General features: G+C 36.9%; 1 protein-coding gene across 1 annotated transcript in view; it reads left to right on the plus strand.

The window, feature by feature from the left end:
• Positions 1-11,659, plus strand: part of LOC117135818 (UDP-N-acetylglucosamine--peptide N-acetylglucosaminyltransferase 110 kDa subunit) — a 28,397-nt gene extending 16,738 nt beyond the window's left edge. The window contains 7 exon segments of the mRNA XM_033296325.1: positions 830-1,013; positions 1,070-1,138; positions 1,287-1,483; positions 7,534-7,729; positions 7,793-9,521; positions 9,578-9,758; positions 11,189-11,659. Of these exon segments, the coding sequence (XP_033152216.1) occupies positions 830-1,013; positions 1,070-1,138; positions 1,287-1,483; positions 7,534-7,729; positions 7,793-9,521; positions 9,578-9,758; positions 11,189-11,447 (2,815 nt within the window). The 3' untranslated portion in view covers positions 11,448-11,659.

Consider the following 11,659-nt stretch of genomic DNA (forward strand, 5'->3'; position numbering starts at 1 on the left):
TTAATGTCAAGAAGGAACTGACTTAAAAGCTAACATAAAAAAGCTTCATGGCAGCCTCTGCCAATATGCAGAGCTTTGTCGGCTATGTGAGAGCTTCCGGTCAGCAATTTGACCGGTGATGAAGTACGGACGATATTTATGATATTTATTAGCACCTAAATGGGGCAACGGAATCTTAGATAGTACATATTTCAAATAAGTCTTTGAATGCTATCATTAATTTGAATGTTTAGTTTTTACATCGCTCTAAGCGAGTAAGCATAGTGCATGTGGCAGTAAATAAAAGGACTTGAACATTTATAATGTTAAGTTCGAAATATAAACCCCTTGTGTTAAAACCCCTCTCAATCGACAATGAAGTCGGAAAGGACTCCCAGAATTATCCTACACACAACGAAATCGTTGCTGAATGCATCGACCAACACTGTGGACACATTTGCACCATCTAATCTAACGGAAGTAAACATCTCCGCTTGAAAATCATCTATCAGCCTCTCATTAACATGGCGACAAGTATTAGGAAAAAATTAAGCAGCATCTGCCATTGCTACAAATAATAGTTACCACAGTATGCTGTCTGGAACTTTTTTTAAGGAGAAGCATAGAACATAACTGGAAAGCTAGTGGAAATGCGGACGCGAAATTTCATAATTTTTCTGTGATATGGATAGATATTGGAGAATAAAATGAGGACAAACTTCAAAATTGTTCAAATATTACTTAATCGTACATTTATTTTTGACTGTAGAGCTGTGTTATATGTACATATATAAAATCATAGAACATTATTTTCCACCGACAAGTAATTTACAAAAATCTTTTTTTTTAGTAATTTAGGAAATGTTTTTAAAGAGCGCGGACAGTTACAAGAAGCTTTAGACAACTATCGCAGAGCTGTGCGTCTAAAACCAGATTTTATTGATGGATACATTAATTTGGCTGCTGCATTGGTTGCTGCTCGTGACATGGAGTCTGCTGTTCAAGCTTATATTACAGCGCTACAATATAATCCTGTAAGGTTTTATTTAAATTCCTATACAAATATATGCTTTATTGTACACATTTTTAGGATCTGTATTGTGTGCGCAGCGATCTGGGAAATCTCCTTAAGGCCCTCGGTCGTTTGGAAGAAGCCAAAGTATGTATAGATCAAAATACATCAAATTAGTAGACTAAAAAATTTGAGTTTTGCTTAAACTGATTTAAATGGACAAAAGCAAGCCCAAACAAACAAAATTCTAATAATCATATAATAAATAACATTATTTCTCATATTATATTTTTAGGCCTGTTACCTAAAGGCTATTGAAACATGCCCTGGCTTTGCAGTTGCATGGAGTAACCTTGGATGTGTGTTTAACGCTCAGGGAGAAATTTGGTTAGCTATACATCACTTTGAAAAAGCTGTGACTCTTGATCCCAATTTTCTGGATGCTTATATAAATTTGGGAAACGTTCTTAAGGAGGCACGAATATTTGATAGGTAAGACCATTACTTACATTTAGGTTTTCCCCACTAAATATATATTATGTTAGTGATTTAACCTAAGGAACGCGGCAGAGTATTGTATAGTAACACCAAGGATTTTATTAAACGCTTTATTGCTGATCTTTGACTATTTAGGGGTTGTCGCTCCACTTCTTGACTTTTGATCGTCTTCGAACCGAATTTTTTTATACTCGTTGCTTGTAGAATTCAAGTTTTCGTGCTTTTTTTTCGCAATTTATTAAGAGGGGGTTCTTTTTCAGTTTTTCGTGTTTTAAATGATTAGCTTTCTTAATAACCCTTTGAATCAACGATTTGACCGGTTTTTCGCCACTTTTTCTCGAATTTTGACGGAGAAGTCGTGGGAATTGCAAGGTATTCAACGTATGGACCTACGATCTGCCGTGTTAAAGACAATGTTATTGCGACCTTTATAGTTATTTCCATAAGTATACTTGTTTTTAATAAAATTGGCTATAGTTTTGCGATGTCTGCCGGTTTATTCTGCAATTTTATGAAAAGACAGCCCGCATTCATGGAAAGATATGAATTCGGATTTTTCCTGAAAGGATAACAGCGTTCCTCTTCCCATTTTTTTTCGCAAAATTAAAGCAAACCTTTCAATTTAACAAAATAAAAAATTTTCTCGTCCTGCCTTTCAAATTACGGAAATTATTAAAAACTGCATTGGGGGCGCTAATCTGCTGATGCAATTTACGTGCTTAATTTTTCGCCGAAAATAAAACAAAGCGGAATTAAAAATTTAACGGTTCTTCACCGGACCTCTTTTTTATATCCTCAAAGAGAGAGGGGATATCAGTGAAAAAAAAAACAATAACATTGATAGATTTTTCGTGCAATGGCAAAATACAAAACATAAAAGGAAACGGAGTGATGCAGGGGGCGCTAATCTGATGATGCGCAGTGTATACTATGACTACGTAACTTTACTTGGTGGTGGAGATTTAGAAACCGAATAAGGGAACCGATTCTAGCGAAGGACGAAGGACTTTATGAAGGACGCTTCGTATATATAAGCTGCCTCACATATCCTCGGGGTATCCACCACTATTGGCTCCAAAGACTCGGGAGTTAACCGCCGCTCGTGGTGATGACATTTAAAGATGACGAGATAGGCATCCTCTACTATCCCTTCGCCGCAGTCCGTACAGCCGTCGTCTGTGCCATGCCCGTAGCGCTTAAGGTGGGTGATCAGCCTGTGGGTCCAGCGTCCTTTGGAAAAGTTTTCCCACCCGGATTGTCAGATGGCTAGGCCACAGGCTGTCCTAACCGCTAACAGTCGGTAATCGCTTAGACGCCGCGTATGTACATCTTGGTCGCAAAAGCTTCGGCCCATACTGAGGCTGTGTACATCAGCTCGGTTGTTACAACGCCCGTCAGCAATTTCCGAGTGTTTTGCTTTGGGCCTCTTATGCTTAGAAGAATTCTCGACAGAGACCCACCAGTAGCGCTGGCCTTTTTGTGGGCGTACTCGAGGTGCTCTCGGAACGAAAGGCGCGTGTCGAGCAGGACTCCGAGGTCTTCTATGATGCCCCCACCGTGGATGCGTGTGGTTTCCACGAGCTTCCTGTTCGATATTAGGAGAGAATCCTTTTTTGAGAGGCCAACACAAGCCATGCTTCGACAGCCTTGACCGCTGTGTTTGCTGATTCTTCGGCGGCGGCCAACTCCTTTGCGACCACTGTCAGCAGTACGATTTTTGTGCTCTCCAGGACTGAGCCTTGTGGGACTCCGGCCGTGACCTCGAACTCTCTGGAGCCCAATGTCGATTCGAGGGCGAGCACCCGATTGCTGAAGAAGCAGCTTACGACCAGAGTCTTTGCCCAGTCAGCCGTGTTGATTGCGTTACCACCAGGCAGTAGTTTTTGGTACCACCCTTTCAACTGGAGCCTTCAATGGCTCTTTTAATCGTGTTTGTGACCGTGGAGATCGCGTCCAGCGTCAACAATCCTTTCCGGAATCCGTACTGGTTTCAAGGGGACTTTCTTCGGAGTCGCTATTGCTTCGTCGAGCCTGGCCGCGATCACCTTATCGAAGACCTTTCCAATCGTGTCCAGCAGGCAGATGGACAGCCTGGCAGATGGAGTAGTAGTGTCGTGCGCTTCCATCTGTCGGGAAACGTTACCTCATTCGGAAACGTTAAACATTTGTTGAACAAATGCCGGACTTCTTCGGGTTCAGTTGAGGTCGTCCAAGACGCTGTTAAATGAAACCCACCATATAAAGCACGTATACCCTTGACCATGATCAATAGCCGAGTCGAATTGGCCATGTCCGTCCGTATGAACGTCGAGATCTCAGGAACTATTAAAGCTAGAAAGTTGAGATTAAACATATAGACTATAGAAACATAGAGACAAGGCGCAAGTTTGTGGACACATATTTTAGTGTTTGTCTTACCAATTCCTGTAGGTATTCCATAAACACTTTGGCCACGCCCTTCCTTACACCTTCAAAACGCCCGAACACACAGACACACCATTGAACAATTCTGTAAATTTGTTTTCAAATTTTATTTCCCAATATCGATATCCCACAAAAATTATGAAATTTCGCATTTCCCCATTAGCTGAGTAACAGGTATCTGATAATCAGGGAACTCGACTATTGCACTTTCTCTGGTCAATTTTTGTTGAACTAAATTCCTTTTTTTTTTTTTTCAAAATGCTGCTGAAATATAAATGGGAAGCATTAAAATAAAATGCAAAAAATACGTTTTATTAAATGTGTCACAAATAAGATCTTTATTAATTTAAATTAAAAGGGGCCCAAAATCATTGAAAGGGTACGATGCACAAATTACGAATCCAGTCAAAATCTGTAGAAAGGTTGGACAAATTAGCTTGTTGTTTTCAAATAATATTGTTTTTTATTGACATCCGCAGCCACACTTTCGGATTTAACCAAAAGAAACATCTATTATACGCTTAATTCGTCACTAAAACTATAAAGCTTTTGAAAAAGTCATAGAAATTTATATATCAGTCTGGCAATTAGGTCATTTTAACAACAAAGATTACAAATCGAAAGAATATGATTGGATGGTATTTGCCTCACTTTGTAGTCAAATCTCAGGAAGAGGCATTAGAGATTTGGTTCTGCTTCTTCGCTGCGGCCTAACTACATGACTAAGCTCTGTGCTGGGCAATGGGCCGTAACAAGTTGTAGAGATTATAAATTTTTTATTTTTTTAAGAATGCTTAACGAAATAAGTTGGTGAAAGATAAGAGAATCTGTAGCTCGTCGGCATTTGGGTTGGTGGTCTTCCCTGTACAGATACCCTTTCGCTACTGACATTATTTAATAATATCGAGAATTGAGCGTTCTTTTGACAAAAGAATATGTCAGCTAGTATAAGAACCAAATAAGTATATTCAGAAAAGGATAGTTTCAGCAAAGAGAAAGGATACGACACTTTTTGCTGGCCTTACCCTACCTATGATCATTTTCCCTAAGAGCAGACTTTCACTTTTCTTTTCCCGAACCAAAATTTAAATTAACTTTTTTTTGCCAGGCATAGAATTTCGAAGATTCAATTTCCGCCTGTATGTCGCTACACAAGAAATAAGAAATTTGACCTCGAAACGTTTCATCGGAGAGGGAAACTCACTTGATCACCATAGATTTCCAAAACTTCCCTGGTACAGCTGATAAAAGACTTACATCTATTTGCTTCAGTCGGCAATAAAAAACTTCGGCACTTAGTGTATATAATTAATATAATAATTAATTTATTAAATCCGCGTGCAATAACTGTAGCTGTCCATTAACCGAGACGTCGTGCTTGCGAAGTTACATTACCGAAAAGGCATTGATATGATGGTATAAATTCTGTTAGTATGTTCATGTCTCTTTATAGCCGTTACTCGTAAAGTAAAAGATTCGATGAAAAGTATGTAACAGGCAGAAGGAAGAATTTCCGACCATATAAAGTATATATATTCTTGATCAAAATCAATAGCCGAGTCGATCTAGCCATGTCCGTCTGTCCGTATGAACGTCGAAATCAGGAACTATAGAAGCCAGAAGGTTGAGATTCAGAATACAGATTCTAGAGACATGTTGACCCATGTTGCCACGCCCACTCTAACGCCCACAAACAGCTCTAACAACCACAAAAACGTGTCGATATTTTTTCACTTTATTATTAGTCTTGTAATTTTCTATTGATTTGCAATAAAACGTTTTTTTGCCACGCCCACTTTTGAAAATCTGTTGGATATTTTTTCATAATTTTATTATTCGTGTTAATTTCTGTCCATTTGCCAAAAAAAAAAAACATTTTGCCACGTTCACTCTAACTCCCTAAAGCCGCCGAACTGGTCACGACCACACTTTGGAATTTTTTTAAAATTTTTTCCACACTGAAAATTTTTTAAAGTTTTTCTTATTATATTCCCCAATATCTATCGATATCCCAGAAAGTTGTGCAATTTTTTCTACGCACTCATACTGTCTGATGAGTAACAGAACTCGACTATAGAATTCTCTATTGTTTTTCATAATGTTATTAGTCTTGTAAATTTGTATTGATTTGCCAAAAAACTTTTTGGCATACTTTATACTTTTTAAATTTATATCAAAATATTTTTGTAAAGCGTGAGTGGTGGGCGTGGCAAAAAGTTTTTTTTTTGGCAAATCGATACAAATTTACAAGACTAATAAATTTATGAAAAAAAAATATCAAAAAAAAAGTGGGCGTGGCAGTTTTGTATAGTCTTAGGGCGTACGAGTGGGCGCGGCAACGTGGGTCAACAAACTTGCGCTGCGTCTGTGTCTCTGGTAACTGTATGCTTAATTTAAACTCTCTAGCTTCTATATATCCTGATTTCATACGATGTTCTGGCAGACGGACATGGCCAGCTCGACTCTGCTGCTATTGATCCTAAACAAGACATATACACATTATATGGTCGGAAAAGCTTTCTTTTGCCTGTTACCTACTTTTCAATGAATCTAGTAGAGTAAGAGGTTCTTCTCTACGAGTAACGGTAACCCTTACAATGATAGTGGAAGTGCCATTCGTTTGGCATTTCGACATTCGAAAAAATTGTTTCAAAACTGGGGGCGTTACAGTTTTGGGAGACCTTTGGAAGTTTGAGTGGACGTGGCAAAAATGTTTTTGGCATATCTAAAAAATTGCAAAGAGAAATGATAAAATATAAAAATGAAGTCTCTAGAATCTGCATGCTTAATCTTAACACTTCAGTATTTATAGTTCCTGATATCTCGGAGGGATGAAGTGTCGTAAAGTAAAGGAACGCAAGTATTATTTAGAAGATTGTCTAACTGTCAAAAGCTGTTACAGCCTGACGGGTATCTTGTAGTCGGGAAATTCGACTATAACGTTATTTCTTTTATAATATTATAATTATATTTATATAAAAATCGGACTGTATAAAATACATGCAAATCCAGCCTTGAAAACTGCCGAATTAATAATTTATAGACTTACAGTATAAAAAGAATCTGAATACGATTTCATTTTTCATTCGAATATGAAAGCTATTTAACCTAACCTATTCAGTTGATAAACAGTGTGAAAACATTTGCGTTTATTTACGTCACAAAAATCTATTTCGTTGTATCCGTGCTTATGTGTGTTGTATATACACACGCATATTTTTTTCAAAAGAATATTAAACGAAACTAATATTGGACGCGTGCTCTTATGTATGTTAATAAAAATATTTTTTTGTCGGCAGACAATTTGTGTACATTTTTTGTATTGCAATACAGTACTAGTATCAAAAAGTTTTCTACTTAAATGGAGTATCAATCCGTGATGGTTTATACAGTAATAAAAATATGCTGTTCGGACGAAAAATATACAAATAAGTTGAAATGTACAAGCAACGGCAGAACTACCTTTTCAATTATTTTCCAGTTAAAAGTTTTATGGAAAAGGTACGTTTAAATTTATTTGAGCAAATTACTATTGGCAATCGAGTATATATACAATAATTTGTACAACCTATTTATGAAATTAACACTTCACACATCTTAAAATATTTAATAATTTTCAGAGCTGTGGCCGCCTATTTACGTGCATTAAATTTATCTCCGAATAATGCTGTAGTTCATGGCAATTTGGCATGCGTCTACTATGAACAAGGTCTTATTGATTTGGCTATCGATACATATAGGAGGGCAATTGAACTGCAACCGAATTTCCCCGATGCGTACTGCAACCTTGCTAACGCCCTTAAAGAAAAGGGGCAGGTATGCTTTATTATTTTGTGTTATTTATGTTTTTGGTGTGCTCCAACTAAGTAATCTTTATAGGTTAAAGAAGCTGAGGACTGCTATAACACTGCACTAAGACTATGTTCAAATCATGCAGATTCCCTTAATAATTTAGCTAACATAAAGAGAGAGCAAGGGTATATTGAAGAAGCTACGCGACTTTACTTAAAAGCTTTGGAAGTTTTCCCTGATTTTGCTGCTGCTCATTCAAACTTGGCATCAGTTTTGCAACAGCAAGGCAAATTAAAGGAAGCGTTAATGCATTATAAGGAAGCTATCAGAATTCAACCCACATTTGCTGATGCATATTCGAACATGGGAAATACTCTTAAAGAATTACAAGACGTCAGCGGGGCATTGCAATGCTACACTAGAGCAATTCAAATTAACCCAGCGTTTGCAGATGCGCATAGTAATTTGGCAAGCATACACAAAGATTCCGGAAATATTCCTGAAGCCATTCAGTCTTACCGAACAGCTCTAAAGTTAAAACCTGATTTTCCCGATGCATACTGCAATTTGGCTCATTGCCTGCAAATTGTTTGTGATTGGACTGACTATGATATTCGCATGAAAAAACTGGTTAGCATTGTCACTGAGCAGCTTGAAAAAAACCGTTTACCATCCGTGCATCCACACCACTCGATGCTCTATCCGTTGACACATGATTGTCGGAAAGCAATTGCAGCGCGACATGCTAATTTGTGTTTAGAAAAAGTTCATGTGCTTCATAAAAAACCGTATAACTTCTTAAAGAAGTTGCCTACAAAGGGGAGGCTTCGAATAGGTTATCTTAGCTCGGACTTTGGGAATCATCCTACCTCGCATTTAATGCAATCTGTGCCAGGTCTTCATGATCGTTCAAAAGTGGAAATCTTTTGTTATGCCTTAAGTCCAGATGATGGTACAACATTTCGACACAAAATCAGTCGAGAGTCTGAAAACTTTGTGGATCTCTCTCAGATCCCGTGCAATGGCAAGGCAGCGGACAAGATATTTAATGACGGCATACATATTTTGGTTAATATGAATGGCTACACAAAGGGCGCAAGAAATGAAATATTTGCTCTTCGCCCTGCTCCTATTCAAGTAATGTGGTTAGGCTATCCAGGTACTAGTGGGGCTAGTTTTATGGATTACATTATTACGGATTCTGTAACTAGTCCAATAGAATTGGCTTACCAATATAGTGAAAAATTATCTTATATGCCGCACACATATTTTATAGGTGATCATAAGCAAATGTTTCCACATTTAAAGGAACGAATTATTGTCTGTGACAAACAACAATCTTCCGTTGTTGATAATGTAACGGTTATAAATGCAACAGACTTATCCCCCCTTGTTGAAAACACAGATGTAAAGGAGATAAAAGAAGTTGTTAACGCACAAAAACCAGTCGAGATAACTCATAAAGTCGCGGAGTTACCAAATACAACACAAATAGTATCAATGATAGCCACTGGTCAAGTGCAAACATCTTTAAATGGTGTTGTAGTTCAAAACGGATTGGCCACTACCCAAACTAACAACAAGGCCGCTACTGGTGAAGAGGTACCACAAAATATTGTAATAACTACTCGTCGTCAATATATGTTACCCGACGACGCTGTTGTGTATTGCAATTTTAATCAGCTATACAAAATCGATCCACAAACCCTCGAGTCATGGGTAGAAATTTTAAAAAATGTGCCTAAGTCAGTTTTGTGGTTATTAAGGTTTCCAGCAGTTGGTGAGCAAAATATTAAAAAAACCGTCAGTGACTTTGGTAAATATGATATTCTTCAATTAACGACATAAAAGTAAAACATATATTATTTTTAGGAATATCTCCTGATAGAGTAATATTTTCCAATGTTGCGGCAAAAGAAGAGCACGTACGACGCGGTCAATTAGCTGATATATGTCTTGATACTCCTTTATGCAATGGGCATACAACATCTATGGACGTTTTGTGGACGGGTACCCCTGTCGTAACTTTGCCAGGAGAGACATTAGCCTCAAGGTATGTTCATGGAATTCTCTACAAAAGATTTTCTATCACCCCGCTTAGTTTCGTCTTTTTAATACCCGTTACTCGTAAAAGGTATACTCGGCTCGGTAGAGGGTAGCGTTTCCGACCATATAAAGTATATATATTCTTGATCCGGATCAATAGCCGAGTCGATCTGACCGTGTCCGTTCGTATGAACGTTAAGATCTCAGGAACTATAAAAGCTAGAAGGTTGAGATTTACCATTCAGATTCTAGAGATGTTTTGATATTTTTCATATTTCTATTAGTCATGGAAATTTTAATCTATTCTTTTAACTTTTTTCCACGCCCACTCTTACGCCTACAAACCGCCCAAAACTTGCACGCCCACACCTTTGCAAAATCTTTTCATATTTTTATTACTCATGCTGTTACTCGATTTTTTTACTCACCGATATCTATCGATATCCTAGAAAAATTATGAAAATTCGCGATCGTATTTCTACTAGCTGAGTAACGGGTATCTGATTGTCGGGGACTTCGACTATAGCATTCTCTCTTGTTGTCTTCTGCATTCCAGAATTTCATTTTTTTCTTGGGTTTAAACCTTTTGACATCGGCGTCTTATATCTTTAAATGTTAGTCTCACCATATGAGATCTCGCGAACTATAAAAGATAGAAAGTGGAAAGTGTGCATGAAGAAAATAGTGACTCAAGTTTGTGCCAAAAGATTACCTCCGATCGTCAAACGTTTTTAGAAAGATTATTAAGATTTTACTGGTTGCTTAATCTACTCCATTATTATGATCAAAAGTTGTTCGCACCTACTAAGATATAAATAGTGACCGACACAACCTAAGTTTGCTTCGGAGAATTGCAAATTCATTCTTAGTCACAATAGTTCAAATACCGTAAATTCGCTGTTCTGTGTTTTTCGCGTATTTTTTGTAAAATATGAAAAAAAAAGTTTGTATTATAACTTGTTTCTATAACAAATGACAAATGTTTCTACAAATTACACAATAAAACACCGAATTTCGTACTAAGAACTCCAAATGATACATTATTATAAAGCCCATTTTAAAGATAACACATGTGCTAAGTAATATAGAATTTTTTAAACATTTTTCAAAATACCTAAGAAAATGGCAGCGAAACCCAAAAGATTGTATATGTAGAATTAAGTGGCAAGATTGTGCAGTAGGCATTTTGCATATGCAATTAATTAAAATCATAAAACAATTAGATTAATTTACTCATATTAAACTACAACAATGAAGAATTTAGGTTTGTAGTTGTGGATGTACTTAACAAATTCACAGGCCAAAAATCATAACAGAAAGTAGATTATTTTCTGTGACCCCCTGAAATACAGCTTTGTATTATGTTTTCTTTTCCTATTCAAAATTTTTGTTTGTTTATGAAAATATATCAATTTTATGCATTCGTTTTCGTTTCAGAGTGGCTGCCTCTCAGCTTGCTACCCTTGGATGCCCAGAGTTAATAGCGCGTACAAGAGAAGAATATCAAAATATTGCTATACGCCTGGGAACAAAAAAAGAATATTTGAAAGCCTTACGGGCAAAAGTATGGAAAGCCCGCGTAGAGAGTCCTCTCTTTGATTGCTCACAGTATGCCAAAGGATTAGAAAAATTGTTTCTACGAATGTGGGAAAAATACGAAAATGGAGAAATTCCGGACCACATTTCAGCAGTATAAAAAACCTTTTATAATGTCAATTGCAATTTGGACATGGGAATCAAGAGATATTCATATAATTTTAATATAAAAAGCAACACTTTAGGTAGCTCGTATGTAACACATATGACTAATACTTCTATGTAAAAAGCAAAAACTGCATACCCTATTTCGTTTAAATATTATTAATAAGATGTTACTTTTTATGAATAAAGTTATACGACATATAATAA

The sequence above is a fragment of the Drosophila mauritiana genome, chromosome 2R (assembly GCF_004382145.1).
Source record: "Drosophila mauritiana strain mau12 chromosome 2R, ASM438214v1, whole genome shotgun sequence".
In the NCBI taxonomy this organism is placed as follows: Eukaryota; Metazoa; Arthropoda; class Insecta; order Diptera; family Drosophilidae; genus Drosophila; species Drosophila mauritiana.